The following is a 20237-nucleotide window of genomic DNA, read 5'->3' on the forward strand; positions in this document are numbered from 1 at the left end:
ATGTTACGTGACTCATTAGTATAATCGTGTGCCCATAACTGGGGAAAAGCACAGAGAGAGAGAGAGAGCGGATTTCTTTGTAGGATCTGCGGGCTCGTGCGTGGGCGGCATCGAGTGCGAGGATGGGCCGCGACGTGAGAGCTGAGCCGCGCGCTGACGCGACGCCGGGCGGAATCGAAATGCCGGGGAGGGAGCGTAATGATTCCCGGGAATGCCGGGAATGTCGGCTTGCAGACTCTGCACAGGGGCAGAGGCATGAAGGCACAATGCGCTCTTATGCCCTGACCAGCAGGGGAAAAAAACTGAGCCAAACTAAAGAGAATGGGTCACTTTCCTCTCCAGGGTAAGCTTCTAATGCACTGATCAGCCAGTGTAAGATAGTAATGCACTGATCAGCACTGATCAGCCAGGGTAAGATAGTAATGCACTGATCAGCACTGATCAGCTAGGGTAAGATCCTCGCACATTGATCAGCCAGGGTAAAATAGTAATGCACTGATCAGCACTGGTCAGCTAGGGTAAGATCCTAACACATTGATCGGCCAGGGTAAGATAGTAATGCACTGATCAGCACTGATCAGCTAGGGTAAGATCCTCACACATTGATCAGCCAGGGTAAGATAGCAATGCACTGATCAGCACTGATCAGCACTGATCAGCTAGGGTAAGATCCTCACACATTGATCAGCCAGGGTAAGATAGTAATGCACTGATCAGCACTGATCAGCACTGATCAGCTAGGGTAAGATCCTCACACATTGATCAGCCAGGGTAAGATAGTAATGCACTGATCAGCACTGATCAGCTAGGGTAAGATCCTCACACATTGATCAGCCAGGGTAATATAGTAATGCACTGATCAGCACTGATCAGCTAGGGTAAGATCCTCACACATTGATCAGCCAGGGTAATATAGTAATGCACTGATCAGCTAGGGTAAGCTCATCACACACTGATTGTAACATACTGGTCAGCCCTGACTGTGTCATCATCTTTTTTCATAAAAAATCAAAGTATAGCCTTCAGAAACATGTAGCTTTGTGAAGGCATTTCTGTGTGTCGCAAACAAGTAACTTCTGCACAATTAAGAGTGTATCTCGCAATACTACTACGCAAGCAACTAGATGTAGATTTATTAATGCATCTTGTGGTAACACCACAAGCATGCAACTTTTTTTCCATTTGGAATCTCACAAATCTGCACAAACTAGGAGGAGACACTGCAAGCTGCAAGCACAAACACTGATTACAAACACAGCAGTCAGTGCCTCAAACACACAGCTCTAAGGTATTTGGTCGGCCGTGTGGTTAAAACTGGCCGCATTTCTAGCATGCAGGGGCGATTGTCAGTGGGCCCGGGCTTTCATAGGGACCGACAGCAGGAATGCAGAATTGGTGGAATTCTTGTTTTTGGAGACTGGCAGCTTTCCTCCGGATTCCTGTGGGATGCCCCCCCCCCCCCCCCCCCCGTCTCTGCTGGGCTCGTTTGCGTTGAGCCGACCGGTGAAAAAAACGCAGAACATGCCTGTGGTTCTCACCGAATCTCCTGCTGGATGGGCGGGGGCGGGGGCGGGGGCGGGGGCGGGAAAGGGGAAGGGGGTAAATCCTCCTGTCAGGTGTTCTGGCTCGTCCCTGTGGGGTATGGGCCAGGAGGGTGGGGATGGGGAGGGGGGGGTGTTGCATATCCAAATTGAGCAGAGGTGCTCACGTTTTATGGCTTTTCTTTTCCATGGAAGGCAGCCGGCGATTGGGGAGATGTTTTGTCCTGCCGCAGTAATCCTGGCATGCCCCTCTTCCCAGAGCTGCCTGCGCGAAACGCTTATTCAGAAACCAGCAGCGCCTCGTCCGCTCCGGGGCTGTCCCGTTACCAAGGGCGCACGCTAGCGCCCGTTTGTCTTGCACACCAGACTTATCAAACTAATCTAATGGTCTTCAATCGAGACATTGATAAGTAGAAATCAGCTGTCTTAGTGCTGGGCCAAAAGAAACCTGCACCCCCACCATCCCCCAGCCACTCACCTCCTTCAGTCCCCCGCCCCCCCTCCCCCCTTACAACCCCACCAAAAAGAAAATCCTCCCTAAAATGCTGTCTGTCCTTCATATATGAAAAACGACAAATATGACAAATATTCTACTTATTTTAGCTGGCTTAATAAAGATACATCTGAACTGTACGGTTGTTTTAAATTTATTATCTAGAATGTTTTTTTTTGGAGATAGCAAAGCTAACGGCCCATTAGCCTACGATACGATGGATCATTATGTCAGCTATGATGCACTGCGCGTTATCCAGAATGTAGTTAACTGACTGCACTTTAATGACCGAGCGCAGTCGTTTTACAAGGTAACTAAGAAGAGCTGGCGCCTGTAGTCGATAAGCAGATCCGAGCCAACAGCACATTCCTGTGTGGTTTGGTGACCTCACTCACAACTTATTTTATTGTGTGGTTTTCTCATACTTCAGGAAGGTCTTTGACCAGGCCAGACTTCAGGGCATTTTTAAAATTCTCCCTCTCTGTGACATAGGCATTTACATGTCTGGTAGCTTAACACAGAATTGAAGCACAGAATGAACTTCCAGACTTTTCTGTATAGTATGCCGGGAAGTGTTGCGATAAGGGAAGTGATATTGTAAAGCAACTGCAGTCACCTGTTCAAATCAGTCTTTTGTTTATTTAAGCCCAGCTTCAGTAAATAAACAGAAGAAACAATAACACTGAGACTAAGATTTGTGCATACTGGATGTAATAGTAAATTATTAATAATGAAAAGCATAACACAGGGAAATGTGATTTTTTGTTATCAGGAAGAAATGATTGGTCCAGTAATGCTCCACTGACCTAGGTGTTCTGAACAGAGAAAATATTTAATTTCAGCCGTTGAGAACAATGATTCAAGATACATTTTACAGTGAATTTCAGTACATGAGTTTTTTTTTCCCTTTTTGTATCAGTATCTTCAAAGAACTGCGTTGATTGATAGAGTTTAATGTTATATTATTATTATTATTATTATTATCATCATTATTATTATGATAGATTAACACATCGCAGAAAAATCACATGACTGAAGAGTACCAGACTCCCCAGGCACACAGCTGGAGCTGACCATGTCCTGTTGCATAAGGTCTGTCCCAGTTTGTCAGCTGCACTGCTGCAGGTACAGAGGCTCTCGCATTAGAGGAGGTTATCAGGGCTGAGTGCTCTTTCCAAGTGACTGCACTTCAGCCTTGTTTTTAGCCGATGCTCTCGGCCAATCAGAGTGCAGGCTGGAGCTGTGTGCCAAGGAGCTGTGATGTGCCAGCCCATTGTCTTTCTGCGGTGAGTCATGCTGTCATTGTGATTTCTGTAAGAAAATCCATCCATTTTTCCGTCTCTGCTTGCTTTATTTATTTATTAACTTTTAACTTAAGCTGGTCACACACTATTTTGTACTTAATTCATAGGTCCACCTTCCATGCAGTCTAAAGCTTTATTGACACATTATCCTCCAGAGAGAGGTCTTTTGAACGCTTCTCTCCTTCTACGATTTGTCAAATATGCAGTGTTGAGCACAATGCACGAATAAACTGCACGCAGCCAGAAAGAGAGAGAGATACAGATACTTTATGCGACTTTTTTTTATGTCTTTATGCCTCAAAGCCATTTCATATCCGTGTTGCCGTGACAGTGTTGCCCTGGAAACCTCCCACTTCTTGCAACTGCTTTGGCAATTCAGTGCACTTCACCCGTCTCTGTGTGAGCCCAGGTGCCCTGAGTTGGCCCCAGCTGACATTCCTTCTGCTATAACACTCCAGAGAGCGGCGGCGCCCCCTGCTGTCAGCTCTGTCGTTTGAGGAATACCTGAAGGTGGAGATTGGAGATGGTGGTCTGTAGGTCTGTGTGCCATAAAGATGGGTACCAGGTGGAGGGGTCAGGGATAAGGGGGGGGTTCCTGTGCTCCCCCTGCTGGTGATTACCCTGCGCTGCAGCCCCTGTTTCTGCCGGTGCGGACGGTACGGCAGAAGAAGTCTGCCTCGTAGCTCAGCTCAGCTGCAGTCACGCACTGCAACAGTCCATCCCATAATGCTGCGGCATTTCCAGGAAATGAGCTGAGATTGCTTATAGCCTGAGAGAGGAAATGTGGCCTTTTCCTGAGGTTTAACCTGCTACGGGAAGCACTGCCTTAAGGGCATTATGGAAAGGGTTCCTGAGATGTCATTTTGTCTCACGTTGCTTTGTGTTTTTTGGTAGTGGGCTCACAGATAAATGGAAAACAACTGATCTTCATGATACCAGCCATTAATTTTTTTTAATGTTGTGTGAAAATAAAGTAGCCAAATAAAAATAAGAACTAGTTCAGCGTAGACTGTTTCGTCCCAGGGAGATGGCTTGGAGTCAGCTCTTCCTTCCTGGACTGAGGGGACCGTGAGCGCGCTGGCGGGTGTCTGGGAGCAGATGGCGGGTTGAGCGTAGCGGTTTTGCGGTAACGGCCGACTCTCTCTGTCTCCACAGGCGCAGATCGCCTTCCTGCAGGGGGAACGCCGGGGCCAGGAGAACCTGAAGAAGGACCTTGTGAGGAGGATCAAGATGCTGGAGTATGCCCTCAAACAGGAGAGGTAAGTCATGTACCAGGAAGTAACTTGGCATCAATCGGGGAGGCATTTTGGGAAATGTAGTACTTTGACAAGCTTTCTCAGACAATGTACATGAAGATGTTTTTTTTTCTCCTTTTACTACAAATCTTTGATCTTTCAGATGTCAGTTCCATGATAAAGATATACTTCAGCAAAACATGTTAAGGAATTCATTAATTATTTAGATTCACAGATTTAAAATCCAGCCTTACAAATACAAACTGCCAAGCCTGTCATTTTGCTGCTTATTGGCTGCTGGGAGAAAGTCCAGTTTAAAGTTATAATTGTTGCTGTAGGGTTAGGGTTAGGGTTGCTGATGGTTAGCAGTAGACCCTGTGGTGTGCTGTAGGGTTAGGGTTATTGTTGCTAATGGAGAGCAGTAGGCTCTGTGGTGAGCTGTAGGGTTTGGGTAAGGGTTGCTGATGGTTACCAGTAGGCCCTGTGGTTGTGTAGGGTTAGGCTGGTTGTTGCTGATGGTGAGCAGTAGGCCCTGTGGTGTGCTGTAGGGTTAGGGTTGTTGTTGCTAATGGAGAGCTGTAGGCCCTGTGGTGAGCTGTAGGGTTAGGGTTGTTGTTGTTGATGGTGAGCAGTAGACCCTGTGGTGTGTAGGGTTAGGGTTGTTGTTGCTGATGGTGAACAGTAGGCCCTGTGGTGAGCTATAGGGTTAAGGTTGTTGTTGCTAATGGAGAGCTGTAGGCCCTGTGGTGAGCTGTAGGGTTAGGGTTGTTGTTGCTGATGGTGAGCAGTAGACCCTGTGGTGTGTAGGGTTAGGGTTGTTGTTGCTGATGGTGAACAGTAGGCCCTGTGGTGAGCTATAGGGTTAGGGTTGTTGTTGCTGATGGTGAGCAGTAGGCCCTGTGGTGAGCTGTAGGTTAGCATAGCACAGTGGCTCTCCCAGCCCATCTGCTCTGTGCCTGTAAAGTGATACCGGTGACGCTGCACTTTTCCCTTGGAGTGGGGGGGGGGGGGGCGGGTGGTTAAAAAGCTGCCCCTGGATCTCCAAGCTGCGGGGGAACTTGGCGCAGTCAAAAAACGGCAAGGTCACCCTTCTATTTCCAGCGGAGGTGTGCAATTATTTATACCGCAGTTTCGGGGCTTTGGGTTGGGTTTCAGTGGGAACTGTAATGCTCAAGCCTCCTTCACACTTGGGAGGGAGTGAGGGGGCATGATGACATCACTGACGGCCGGGGGGAAGGGAGTGGAAGGGAGTGGAACCTCCTCAGTGCAGCGGGAACAGGCTAGCAATAAGCAGAACCGTGACACCAGGTCAGTGTACACAGAAGCACTGATTCACACGCTCTTATTCTGAATGAGATTCCACGTAGGTGGACAGAGTTCCTGTTTGAAAGAAAGAAAGAAAAATAAGGGGGGGGGGTGAGTTAGAACACAGCATGATGCTGCCTGCACAGTTTTCTCCTCTGACCTGGCGATCACCCCCTCTGCTGTGCCAGAATAAGGGATGGGGGGGAGAGAGAAGGAGGAGAAAGAGGAGGAGTGGATAAGAGGAGAGCAGGATGCCGGGATGAGAGGCCTAATCGTTATTCCGACGGCGGTCCTCCTCTCTCTCTCTCCGCTCCCTCCGCCCCCGGGCTGTTGGAACGCTCCCAGCTTCCGGTCTCTAGCCGTGTCCGTGTGTTGCCGTGGTGACCGGGGGACAGAGACCGCCTTGAGTGAAACGCCATTAGCTGCGAGTGATGTCACGTGCTAACGGCTAACGGGCTGTGAAGGGCTCCCCTGCTTTCCTGTGTGAGGAGCTGACCGTTCGGTAGCGTTGCTGTGGCGTCGCCGAAGTGCTGCCTGCAGTCGTCTGTAACGTACGGCGTGTTGGCTGCTCTAATGAGGATGAGGATGGCTTGGAGTGTAAAAACGCAGCCATGGAGAGATGCACTACAGAGCCCTTAATGTTCTGGGGGGTGGGGGGGCGGCCTTTTGAGTTTATGACCAGAAAATCGGCGTGAACACATTGATTTTATGACCGTGTGTAAACCACTTTCTCCCATTTCCTTCAGCTCTTATTATGACGTCATCAACAGGCCATTCGTCACCAATGGATAAGGGAAATGGTTTTTTTCCCCCTCCCCCTACACAAGCTTGTACGTGGTCATGCTCTTCTGGAGATCTGCTGATGTCTTTGTTTGCCTTGCTGCTTGACCTTTACTGTCATTTCGCAGATGCTGTTAAGAGACTCAGCAGCTGAGATTGTAACCGTGTTAAAGGGGTGTAAAGTTCTCTGTGTGTGAGAATCTCACCATTAACTCTCCCTCTCCCTTTCTCTCTCTCCACACCCCCCTCTCTCCTTCACTCTTGCAGAGCAAAGTACCATAAATTAAGATACGGCACGGAGCTGAATCAGGGGGAGGTGAAGCCTCCCAGCTATGACTCGGGTAAGTTCGCTCGACCTCCCCTACCCACAGCTGACATTTGCCGACTGGGCGTGACAGGGCCAGGGAAAGCCAGTCTCACAGCGTCGTATACCTCCATCTGCATGAATCATTTACAGCACAGCTGAGGAGCTATAGGGGAGTGATGGGGAAAAATAAAGCTTTGCAACAAGGAACCCTGTATATATGTCTGTGCATCTCCTCAGTATATAATCAGTTAGGTTTACTCCTGCACATGCTCTTAATCTTGGTGGCCTGGATTACCTGCAGTAATCTGTTTAAACAAGTCATTAAGATTCAACAGAACCTTTTTTTAGAAAAGGACATGTATGTACAGTATGCAGTGGCTGTGAATGCTTTTATAAACATCTTTATTGGGAATTACAGCTTCTATTTGAAAAAAGTCACGTAATAAATGTGATGTAGTGTGTAAATGAATGATTTCCTGTTCCTTGTTGTCCCTTCCTTCCTGTCAGACGATGTGAACGAGAATGAGAAGGAGGGTCCGGGCCTGCAGAACCACCAGTTGCCCTGGAAACGGGGGCGACAGCTCCTCCGACAGTGAGTACTGCCGACTCCGCCCCCTATGTAGGAAGGAAAACTGTGCTAAGCCATGAAGTCATCGAATTTGGGGAGCACAACATGGGGACTCTGGGGTTGGAATCGGTCACAAAGATATGGCCGTACTAGTCGATGCCCATGCCAACCTGTTTGACATGATTGCAGAAATACGCACTCCAACCAAGTTTCCAAATTCATGGAAAAGCAGAAATCAACTAGTGACAAGAAATACAGTTCAAATAAAGGGAATTGCCTGATATGCATAGTGAATGCCTGCAGTATACATACATGGATACACTCTCAGAAAATAGCCTATGCATACGCATGCATAAACACACATGCAGTCACACACACACACACATACTGACACACCATTTGTTGACCCCCCCCCCCCAATATATGCACAAAAAAATACACTGTAAAAAGTATACATCACACGCCACACACATACGCTTACACACAGACGCACACACACACACCATACACACACACATATACACTCACACACAAACGTTCATCAGGACATATCTGTACTGTAACAGACAGACACGGCCGCATTTCGACGCATGGTATTTTGGCTGCAGGGAATCTGTTCTGCCCTCTGCTACGCTGTTGTTTTTTTATACCAGATGTGATGATTCAGGATTCAGGCCACTGGATTACAGGGCCAAGGGAGTGAATTGAGAAAGATGGAAAAGGGTACCCTCCTGTGGTCAAAAGTGTAATTGCAATAATCCGTTGATTTGAAGCGCTTTTTATATCAACTTTATATTGCTGAAAGCCTCCCCCTGCAGGCCCCAGTGTCTGTAAGCAAGGTCATCTTATGTTTTCTCACTGCCTGTCCTGAGGCTGCGCTGCGTAAAACGGGCCTTCTGGGTTTTAGCGCTGAAGAACATGCTTACAGATATTCTGCATGTGGTATTTTTTGTTTGTTTTGTCACTGTTTGTACATGAATGTTTATTCTTTGTCCTTTTTCAGAAGTATGTACGAGAATCATTCTGTCATTTTACTGAACTTTGCTGAGCTCAAGAGATATGAACGTGATTTTGAATATTATCATGCATAACAAGTTTTACATGTCATCCCGACATGTTACACAGGCACAATGGCTGTGCCATACCTGAGATTTGAACCTGCAGTCTTTGAGGCACAGCTTGGGACAGCATGGGGGTTACTCCTCAGAGGCAGCAGAGAAACGCATGGCACTGAGCCCCTCCTGTCTCCTCTCCCCTGGCCAGGTACCTGCAGGAGGTGGGCTACACGGACACCATCCTGGACGTGAAGTCCCAGCGCGTCCGCACCCTTCTGGGCCTGACCGGACAGGGGGGGGACCGGCCCTCCAGCAGGAACCCGGAGCCCATGGTCAACGGCACCGAGCCCGCCCTGCAAGCCGGCGACACCATCGGGTGAGCCGCGGTGTTCCTTACCCATAATGCACAGGGCACGGAACGCAGTCCCGCGTTGTCTGGGAACACAATAAACGGACCCCCTGTGTTAGGAAACCTTTCTCACACACACACACACACACACACATGCGTTTAGCTTGGCAGATGTCCATGGAGTTTAAACTGTACATAAATACAGTAGAATCAAAACACCGTAGAAAATACAGTACTGTAGAAAAGTATTAGCCTCTTTACCAGCTCTGCTTTGTTCGATCTAGTGCTACCCCTCGCCGCTGTGTGCAAGATCGTAACATCTCTAGGACTCCCTCTGTCAAAACCAAACCCAAATGGCCTCTCAGTGTTCCTGTGGTCAGACAGCATGTACATACTGGCGGTGGTTCCTGTTCACGTTTTCTGAGCTCGCTGATAGTCAACTGCGCCCGAGTCGAATCACTTCACTTGTGATTATGGGATGGATCCATTTCTTTGAAAAAAGAAAAGGACAGTAATTGACTGCCAGGCGCGGGAACAAGATGAGCGTGGTAGAAAATGTTCTGAGACGACGAAGTGGCAGTCTATAGCCGCGTTTCCACCAAAATTACCCGGAACTTTCAGTCCCAGGAACTACTTTACCAGGAACTAAAAGGTTCCTTCAGCCAATGGTTGTCTGCGTTTCCACCGGGGTCTAAAGTACCGCGAAGATTAGGCAAATTAGCCCACTGACGTTTGTCGTCGGTCCATCTGTCATATGATTTCTTCTGCAACCCCATACTACCACCGAAGTAGCCTACATTATTTTCTAATAACCGGGACAGCCCGGAGGGGTTTATTCCACTTATATACAACGGGTTACCAACAATGACTATATATGGTTACTTTTGTATTTATTGATTTTCATATATCCTCTCAAACACATTCATTAACAGCAGAAAACATGCACACGTTGTAAACAATTTGCTGTTTTATTACTTTCTCGTCGTCAATTCCATATAGGCTAATCGCAAAATGACAAGAATAGAACGAAAACTCGGACTTGCGTGAAAATGTAAATTAGTAGTGGTACAGCCACCGTTTGCTTTCCTTCGAAGTTACTGCTAGCCGAGCAGCGAAGTGTGCCCTCCAGATGCGAACCATGCACCATAAATGAGTCCATAGTCTTCCTGGTCTTTTCGTGGAATTGAAAAATGGCAGTAAAATTGAGTAAAATTACGGCAGTCTGAAAAAGCTAAAGGGAAGATTACTAGAATTAACCTGTTATTTTACCCGGATAAAAAGTGCGGAAGGTGATTTCCAGTTTGCTTGTACTGTATCACCAATGTTAATTATGCAGAACTACCGCATACCTCACATAACTGTATCAAACGTTTTGAGTCAATTACAACGGGCTAACAAAGAAAATCCGGAAGAAAATATTCAGCAACCGAATTAATCCGTTTGAATGTTTTGGTAGCCTACGTAATATGCTGTCCCAGCACGAATGCTTAGCATTTTATAAAACGAATACTAAAGCAAGAAAAGAACAGAAGAGCACACGTTATAATTCCAAGACGTTGACAGGCTATAAGCAAAAGTAGGCTACTGCGCCGCATAACATACAAGTTTGATTTGAAGTTATTATGAAAATAAATTGGTTTGCCGCTGCATATTTTCAAACATGGCGGGTAATGGCGGAAAATAAATACAACACAAATGCTACGAGTACTCGACCAATCAGAAATGTTCAGCGCTGCAAGCTCCACCCAAAAGGTTCCTGTACTTTCGGAAAGTACTACCCCCCGAGCAGGAACGTTTTGGGGGGTAAAACAAAGCCCCCAGAACTAAATTTAGACCCTAGTTCCTGCGGTGGAAACGCACTGAGTTCCTCAAAAGGTTCCTAGTTCCGGGGTATAGTTCCTGCGGTGGAAACGCGGCTTATGCGAATGAAAAGGGAACACTTCAGGTTTCAGTTGGAGTAAATGGGCCTGATTCACATCGTGTTTGTCTGTGGTGTGGGATTACACTTCTGCTAAGAAGTCTCCTGTGAAATTCTGCATCACTGGCTCAGGTGGCACCAGCCTGAAAAGAATTAGGCAATCGAATTCCATATTGGTTTACTGGTGACCTGAGAATGTTTTCTGAACTTTTGATACTTGTTCAGCTCAGAACCACTAGGACTTCATACAGGAAGATTCCTGTTCATCTACCCTTTGACCTGGAAGTTGAGTTATATGCCCTGTATCACAGGCCTCTGTACAATCCCTTTAGCACAGCTTGTTTAATGTGCACATATGTACAGCACAGAGCTCTGGGTAAAAGTGCACAGGCTGTAAATGCACAGAGCTCTGGGTAAAAGTGCACAGGGCTGTAAATACACAGAGCTCTGGGTAAAAGTGCACAGGCTGTAAAAGCACAGAGCTCTGGGTAAAAGTGCACAGGCTGTAAATACACAGAGCTCTGGGTAAAGGTGCACAGGGCTGTAAAAGCACAGAGCTCTGGGTAAAAGTGCAGAGGCTGTAAAAGCACAGAGCTCTGGGTAAAAGTGCACAGGCTGTAAATGCACAGAGCTCTGGGTAAAAGTGCACAGGCTGTAAAAGCACAGAGCTCTGGGTAAAAGTGCACAGGGCTGTAAAAGCACAGAGCTCTGGGTAAAAGTGCAGAGGCTGTAAATGCACAGAGCTCTGGGTAAAAGTGCACAGGCTGTAAAAGCACAGAGCTCTGGGTAAAAGTGCACAGGCTGTAAAAGCACAGAGCTCTGGGTAAAAGTGCAGAGGCTGTAAAAGCACAGAGCTCTGGGTAAAAGTGCACAGGCTGTAAAAGCACAGAGCTCAGGGTAAAAGTGCACAGGGCTCTGGGTAAAAGTGCACAGGCTGTAAAAGCACAGAGCTCTGGGTAAAAGTGCACAGGGCTCTGGGTAAAAGTGCACAGGGCTGTAAAAGCACAGAGCTCTGGGTAAAAGTGCACAGGGCTGTAAAAGCACAGAGCTCTGGGTAAAAGTGCACAGGGCTCTGGGTAAAAGTGCACAGGCTGTAAAAGCACAGAGCTCTGGGTAAAAGTGCACAGGGCTGTAAAAGCACAGAGCTCTGGGTAAAAGTGCACAGGGCTATAAAAGCACAGAGCTCTGGGTAAAAGTGCACAGGCTGTAAAAGCACAGAGCTCTGGGTAAAAGTGCACAGGCTGTAAAAGCACAGAGCTCTGGGTAAAAGTGCACAGGCTATAAAAGCACAGAGCTCTGGGTAAAAGTGCACAGGCTGTAAAAGCACAGAGCTCTGGGTAAAAGTGCACAGGGCTGTAAAAGCACAGAGCTCTGGGTAAAAGTGCAGAGGCTGTAAATGCACAGAGCTCTGGGTAAAAGTGCACAGGCTGTAAAAGCACAGAGCTCTGGGTAAAAGTGCACAGGGCTATAAAAGCACAGAGCTCTGGGTAAAAGTGCACAGGGCTGTAAAAGCACAGAGCTCTGGGTAAAAGTGCACAGGCTGTAAAAGCACAGAGCTCTGGGTAAAAGTGCAGAGGCTGTAAATGCACAGAGCTCTGGGTAAAAGTGCACAGGGCTGTAAAAGCACAGAGCTCTGGGTAAAAGTGCAGAGGCTGTAAAAGCACAGAGCTCTGGGTAAAAGTGCACAGGCTGTAAAAGCACAGAGCTCTGGGTAAAAGTGCACAGGCTGTAAAAGCACAGAGCTCTGGGTAAAAGTGCACAGGGCTGTAAAAGCACAGAGCTCTGGGTAAAAGTGCACAGGGCTATAAAAGCACAGAGCTCTGGGTAAAAGTGCACAGGCTGTAAAAGCACAGAGCTCTGGGTAAAAGTGCACAGGCTGTAAAAGCACAGAGCTCTGGGTAAAAGTGCACAGGCTATAAAAGCACAGAGCACTGGGTAAAAGTGCAGAGGCTGTAAAAGCACAGAGCTCTGGGTAAAAGTGCACAGGCTATGAAAGCACAGATAACTGCAGTGTTTAATTAAAGGTACAGAGCTCAGAGGGTGTAATTAAAGCACCCGGCTTGTTAAAGGAACAGACTGGACGTGTTCTGTGCTGCGGTGTCCTGTGACTAGCCCTGCTGTACATACAGCTCAACACCCTCCTCCTCCTCCTCTGTGTCGTTAGGAAACCGGGCTTGTCGGACTCGGACTCCGTGCTGGAGGCCTTCAGGTTCATCGAAACCGCCGCGGCCGAGTTCAGCGACGAAGACGAGGACGAGGACGGCGAGGGAAGGGACCGGTCCTTCACGGAAACAGTAAGGGTCGGAAACCGCCCGTCCCCGCGCTCCCCTGTGTTTGGAGCGGTCGGCCTCGGTTTCACGAAGCTGACGGCCCGCCCTCGTTTCCTCTCCCGCAGATCAAGAGGAAGCCGGCGTCCTCCTCCTCCTCCTCCTCCTCTTCCTCGGCGTCGGCCACGCCCTCCCCCGCCGCGCCGGACGCCTGCGACGACCTCGACGCCGAGGAGGCGCTGCAGGGCTTCAGCTTCCTGGTCGGGTCCGAGGAGGCGGAGGGCTCGCCCGATCCCAGGGGCTTGGGGGACGGCACGGACTGGGGTGAGTCAGGGGCCGCGGGAGGGGAGGCGGCCGGGGCGCTGGGGTCAGAGGTCACGCTTTGCCAGCTCGTTTGATGTTCTGAAGAGTCTTACCGAGAGACTGTTCAGTCTCCGTAGACAGATTGTGATCTAATGCGTGTAAAAATGCAACCAACTTTACGCGCACCAATGCACGTAAAGCACGCGACAGTGTGGTATAATGGGTAAGGAGTTGGTCTTGTAACCTAAAGGTAACAGGTTCGATTCCCAAGTAGGACACTGCCGTTGTACCCTTGAGCAAGACCCTTAACCTGCATTGCTCCAGTATATATCCAGCTGTATAAATGCATGCAGTGTAAATGCTATGTAAAAGTTGTGTAAGTCGCTCTGGATGAGAGCGTCTGCTAAATGCCTGTAATGTAATGTCACATGCAGTACTACTGCATAGACATATTTGTTTTGAATGTAAATTGTTTTTATTTTAACTCGGACGCTTTAATTCAGTGCGTTCAGACATCTTGACGGTATGCGGAGCCTGAAATGACTCCCAGTGACTGTTGTTCTTCCGTTAGCCCACACAGCATTCCGCGGGCTTCGCGGCACAGAAATAAATTGGCCACAAAGGGCAAATGCATTAAAAGGTGGAGACGGTTTCTTGTTCGTTGGTTTTTGTTTGTAATCGAGCAGATCCGTAGATAAACAATTCTGCTTTTAACTGTTGCGAAGCTTGAGAGCCTCTCTTGCTCAATCCTGGTCCTCTGGCCGTACTGCATCACTCTGAACCCGAACTCCCTGAGCTCCCCTGATCCCGCCACATACGCAAGAGAAGACTTTCCCACCCGCTAGAATATTCAGCGCATAACAATGCAGAAGGGGATGTCAGTTGTGCCAACTGTAGTCTATTATGTAGGGTCGGATCAGGTCAGTTTGACTCGTATAAACATATTAAGCACAAAAAAAACCAAAGCACAATGTTGTGTTTAAGTTTCCCCTTTAGTTACATTAACTGCAGCATTTTGCTTTTGCCATGCGGCAGTTCCATTGTACTATGGGTTACACTGTGGGGGAAAGAATGGCACTTCTGCTTAATGGAATGAAGTGATGGTTGGTTTCTCGCATGTGCTTCTTTAATATTAGTGATTAATATTAAGATTATTGTCTAATGAAAACAGCTCAGTCTTTGTTTTGAACATCTTCACTCTTCCTTTTCAGAAAGCGGTCCATGGTTTGTTCAAACCAGTGTTTTAACATTGTGGAGATTTTTGTTTACTTTTTTACAGTTTGTACTGTGTTTTGTCCCTTTGTTTTCCCATAGTAGTGTGTCTTGTGTCTGTCCCACATTAACCAGTGCCGCTAGCTGCAAAAGTAGCCCTCCGTTCCACTATGTCAGTTTGTGAAGAGAAATAGCCATTGTATTTTCTCTGTGCTTAATAGGGTAGCGTCTGTTTTGCAGTTATGCTTCGGCACAGCACACTGTAATATAATTGATTAGACCTCATTTGGGCTCATTAATATTCCACAAATGGGCGTCGCAACAACGACACTGTAAAGGAGAAGGAAGACTTATTCTGCACTAGATTACGCAACTTTACTGAAAGTTATCCAGTTACAGATTTAAAAAAAAGTTTCGTTAGAGTCTGTTCTTTTGGAGGTGTGGCGCAGTGGTCTCTGTTTAGAAGAACACTGGGTTTGTTTTCAGATTTGAGACACCACTTCCCCTCCAAGACTCGCTGTTCGCTAATCTAACCATCAGCCGTTTCTGGGTTCAGCAGTTCCCTTGCCCAAATAAGGCTGACCCTGCCCTATGAAACTGATGGTGAAGAGATGGACACCTGCGATAGGAGGCTAGTTTCACGGGTTCCAATAAGACCCCCTCCCTGAGATGCCACCTCAGTGGCTGTTTGAGGACGCCCTGGTCATCCGCGGTTGGCCCTAGCGACGGCGCTGTATCCATGGTGATGTCAAGCCGGGGAGAGAGCGTGCGGTTCGCTAAAGGCACCTCGCCCCGCACGGACGCAGAGACTGAAGCGTCTTGGTTTGTCTCCCCTGTTTAGAGAAGGACGAGCCGGGCCCCGTGTCTGGGGCCTGGGACGTGGACCAGGGCTTGATTACCAAACTCAAGGAGCAGTACAGAAAGGAGCGCAAGGGGAAAAAGGGGGTGAAGAGTAAGTCCACCAGGGCGGCGCCACCTCCCTCTGCTCAGCCCCACTGACCGCTGAGGGGGGAGCGAGGGAGAAATCGAGCGCTATGAGCATTCTCTTACCATTTCCTCTTCCTCTGCTCCTTCTGATGCCTCCCACTGCGGCGTATGTGTGTGTGTGTGTGTGCGCGTGCGCGTGCTTGTGTGCGCGTGCGTGCGTGCGTGTATGCGTGTGTTCATCTGTGTGTCTGTGTGTGTGTGTGTGTGTGTGTGCGCGTGCGTGCGTGTGTGCATGTGTTCATCTGTGTGTCTGTGTGTGTGTGCACGTGCGTGCGTGTGTGCATGTGTTCATCTGTGTGTCTGTGTGTGTGTTTGTGTGTGCGTGTGCGCGTGCGCGTGAGCGTGTGCATGTGTACATCCACACACTCACAGTTGGATGCCAGGACAGTCATACTATTCCATCAAAAGTATATGATCACACTGCCAGTACAGGTCCCTTAGACTTATTTGACTGTACAGGTGCATGAGACACTTAGCATGCGTTCGCACCATACCAGTGCATTTCCCTCAGATATATACAGTCACATTCTGCTTGTTACAAGCCCATCTGTCATGTTCATATACAGCCTAGTCTGATCTCATCCTCACTCCTATTGCCTGCAGGTTTGCTCATGCCCAGTTAAGGACTTACTCTGTTCTGATTAAGTTCTGCCTTCTTTATGAAGTTCATTTTGCCATTGTTCTCTAAACCTGAGAGTGAAGACATCTCACGGTCTCCTGCATTTCACCCGCTGTGCCTTCAGCAACGTACAACTACACATACCGTTTCCTACATTAACCAGCATGCTCTATTTCTAGGACTCCTGGACACGCCTGTCTGTGTGATGTTGTGTCTTTTTGGCTGTTGTGTGCTTTGTCATTTGGATCTCTTTTTTCGAGTTTTGCTTTTTCTTGGCCATTTTCTCTCGATTTTGCACATTCTCAGTGGCCTTGCCTTTGAAACCTCACTTTGTAGCTTTGATTTCTCTCTTCTGATGCAGTGTTGAGATGTGTGCTTTCTCTGAGAGGGGGGTGAGGTGGGATGGGGGTGTTCACAGTGAGATGGGCTCCCTGCACTGGCACCTCTGTCTCCATCCAGCATGGTCACCTGGTCCTGGAACACTCCCCCCTCAGAGCTTGGACAAGCCACACTCACATACTCACATACTCCCATACTTACTACAGGACACACTCACATACTCCCATACTTACTACAGGACACACTCACATACCCCTGTACTTACTACAGGACACACTCACATACTCCCATACTTACCTCAGAACACACACACATACTCCCATACTTACTACAGAGCACAGTCACATACTCCCATACTTACCACAGGACACACTCACATACTCCCATACTTACTACAGAACACACTCACATACTCCCATACTTACTACAGAACAAACTCACATACTCCCATACTTACCGCAGGACACACTCACATACTTACTACAGAACACTCACATACTCCCGTACTTATCATAGGGCATGCTCACACGCTCACATACTCCGCATTCTTCCTGCTTTTGAATCCTTTGCCAACCCCAAAGGGTTTGACTCTTCTGCTTTCAGCTGAAACTCCTCTGTTATCTCCTTATTTACTCATTCTGTTTATTCCTGTCCTCTTTTGTTCTTCTAGCTTCCTCCTCTGTTCCAGCACCACCTTGTTTTGCTATTTTAACGGCTGACTGACTCTCTGCTCTGTATTTTAACGTGCTCTTGCTCTGCCCCCCGTCCCGTCCGCAGGGCCCAACCGGTCCAAGCTGCAGGACATGCTGGCCACTCTGCGGGACGGCGAGGACCTGCCCCCCCTGCAGCCGCCCGTCAACCCCCCCGCCCGGCCGGGCACCTCCTGGGCCAGCGAGCACGAGCCGGGCCAACCCGACGAAGGTACCGCCCCCCGTCTCGCGCCTGTCCGTCACACGCGGCATAACGAGCTCCGCCCCCCGCCCCCCACCCCTCTTGGGCCCTGCTGATTGGTTGTTGTGATGTCTGCAGTGGAGGCGCTGATGTTCGCCCCGTCGCCAGCGAAGTCCTTCGTCATGGGCATGGCCGTGGACGCGGAAGAGGACATGGAGAGCGAGATGGGCCTCGGCGAGCTGGCGGGTCTGACGGTGGCCAACGAGGCTGACAGCCCCGCCTACGATGTGAGTGGCCCCGTGCATCATGGGAGAAAGCGCCTCTGTGTATGGAAACCCCCGTTCCTCAGGAGAAGCCTAAACCTAACCTTAATCCAGCTGATGAAAAAATGAATGCAATGAAAAATGTACATCTCTTCATTGCTTGTTTTTTTACTTCTGCTATTTATTTATTTAATGTTTATTTTATAGGTACAGATGCATCTAAACATAGATTATTGTAGAACAAAAACCCAATGCAATGTACTAAAATGCCACTTAACGTATGAAAAGAGAATCCACAGGTTTGGAGCATTATAAAGCTTATTCATAGAAGATGCTTTTGAGGAGGGGGGGAGTAATTAATGTGTAACTCTCAGTTTAGCGTCTAGAAACGCAGTAGCTGCATAGCTGGTCTCAGATCACGAACAGCCTTTCTGACCTTTAGCCTTGCGTCTGAGAGCCCACAACTGTTTAAATGGCATTTATTGCACCAGCTGAATATTTGCCTTGCCCTTTGAATGGATTTAGCTTTGGTCCTGCTTGTTTGCGCTCTCTTTGCCAAAAGCAGTTGAATTTGCACTCTGCTTATACTGCAAACTATGCATGACAGCGCAGCATGACGGATGTGCGTGACTGGGCGTGGATTGCGATTTTTTTTTTTTCCTGTGCTGTGACTTGTCCGAATATTTTTTAGCAAAGTATTTTCATATTGAATCATATGCAAATCATAACACGTAGCAACTCTGTAGCCGGGTTCCTCCTAAGATTTCTTCCTATCATGGAGTTTTTTCTTGCCACCTTTTGGTGGTTTTTCTCTCTATGGGAGCTTCCTATTTGAGGGGTTCAGGCCTGGTGTTTGTTCTATTTACTCTGTTTCTTGCCCTCTTTTTTTCTTTTTTTTCTTCTTCTCTGTATAGCATTTTGGTGACAGTTCTCTGTAAAAAGCGCTATACAAATAAAATGGAATTGAACTCGGGGTTGTGTTATGGCTACGTAACGTCCCCAAGCTCAGCGTAGCTCATTCGCCTGCTTCATTCTCCGTCTGTAAGAAGTCTGTTTCTATTGGTCCTGCTCTCAGATCGCCAATAAAAACGACGCGCTGAGGAAGACCTGGAACCCCAAGTTCACGCTGCGGAGCCACTTCGACGCCATCCGCGGCCTGGCCTTCCACCCGGTGGAGCCGGTGCTCGTCACCGCGTCGGAGGACCACACGCTCAAGATGTGGAACCTGCACAAGACCGCGCCCGTCAAGAAGTAAGGGACAAAGCCTCAACTGACCGCAACCGTGCCAAAGCCTTAACCACCTGCGACCGCAACAAAGCCTTAGTGTGAAATAGCACATTACCACACGCACGTGGCATAGTGCAGAGGTCTGTTGACTTTGAATCAGTGTGAATGTTATCAACAGAGCTTACACTGTGGGCGGACGTGTCAGTGCAATGTGTGTCTGAAGTGAATTGCGTGTCCAGCGTGTGTCTGGAGAGAATTGTGTGTCCAGCGTGTGTCTGAAGAGAATTGCGTGTCCAGCGTGTGTCTGGAGAGAATTGCGTGTCCAGCGTGTGTCTGGAGAGAATGTTGGAGCCGACTTGGGCCGCCTTCGCCGTGTTTGCGGCAGGATGCGCTCGCAGTGAATGCGTTGCGGCTCCCTGCGATGGCTGCGCTGCAGATGCGCGCCGCGTGACGCTCCGTGTTTCTCTCTCTGCAGGAACGCCGCGTTAGACGTGGAGCCCATTTACACGTTCAGAGCCCACCAGTAAGCACCGTCCTGCAGCCCGTGCCCGACAACGCACCATGACGACGACCGAGCCATGTTTAACCCTTATACGCACGCTCCCTAGCGGCCAAGAGACCAGCGTCCTGAGATTGTTTAACACAGACATTCGGTGCTCCTGCAAACAAAACTATGAGGGGAAACAACAAGCTCTGTGTTTTAGCTTTATTAGTAGACAATGCAGGACAACTGCACCAAATATGAATATGCCATTGTCATTTGTCTATATAAAGCCTTAAATACAACACCAAGTACAGTAAATGGGGACGGATTGGCCAGATTTGGCATCTGCGTGAAGGGGTTAATGAAGGGGTTAATGTGCCACTGGTTTCCACACTCATCTGCAATCTTATTTTCATTTCTGTATAGTCCTTCAGTACTTATCATTTCCAGAGGCTTCCATAAAGTAGCTAGGGTAACTCCAATTGTGTGTGTACTCAATCTGCGAATGTAAAGCTAAATAAATCTACGACGGTGATATTAAGCAGTAACATGGCACGGTCAGGAGATATTTTATATGCTGGAAGCTCTCTTGACTGCAGGCTAAATGATATGCCTGAGATGAGCTTAGTGACCGTTACTCATTCTTCCAGTTTTTTACATGTAGGTTCTCGTATTATCTAATGAACATACTATTGATAAAAATTGTTTTCTGATCTAGTTAACCCAATTGTTTAATCGAGGACTCCTAGTGAGTATTAATGAACCTGGATCTGTTAAATGTTGAAAAAAG

The 20237-nt window shown here is 48.2% G+C and overlaps 1 protein-coding gene across 3 annotated transcripts in view; it reads left to right on the plus strand.

Moving 5' to 3' along the window:
- Window positions 1-20237, plus strand: part of LOC118218010 (striatin-like) — a 45933-nt gene that overhangs the window by 19371 nt on the left and 6325 nt on the right. For 2 of the 3 annotated variants that reach the window (XR_004763350.1, XM_035400308.1), the window contains exons 2-12: window positions 4494-4597; window positions 6926-6999; window positions 7473-7557; window positions 8797-8964; window positions 13020-13149; window positions 13251-13446; window positions 15479-15589; window positions 17360-17503; window positions 17612-17760; window positions 18812-18987; window positions 19439-19486. Coding sequence is in view for 2 of the 3 variants with exons in the window: in XM_035400308.1 (XP_035256199.1) it covers window positions 4494-4597; window positions 6926-6999; window positions 7473-7557; window positions 8797-8964; window positions 13020-13149; window positions 13251-13446; window positions 15479-15589; window positions 17360-17503; window positions 17612-17760; window positions 18812-18987; window positions 19439-19486 (1385 nt within the window). In the remaining variant the exon portion in view is untranslated. The remainder of the gene's footprint in view (window positions 1-4493; window positions 4598-6925; window positions 7000-7472; window positions 7558-8796; window positions 8965-13019; window positions 13150-13250; window positions 13447-15478; window positions 15590-17359; window positions 17504-17611; window positions 17761-18811; window positions 18988-19438; window positions 19487-20237) is intronic. The other variant, XM_035400310.1, reaches the window with a different exon arrangement.

The sequence above is a fragment of the Anguilla anguilla genome, chromosome 18, assembly GCF_013347855.1.
Source record: "Anguilla anguilla isolate fAngAng1 chromosome 18, fAngAng1.pri, whole genome shotgun sequence".
Classification (NCBI taxonomy): domain Eukaryota; kingdom Metazoa; phylum Chordata; class Actinopteri; order Anguilliformes; family Anguillidae; genus Anguilla; species Anguilla anguilla.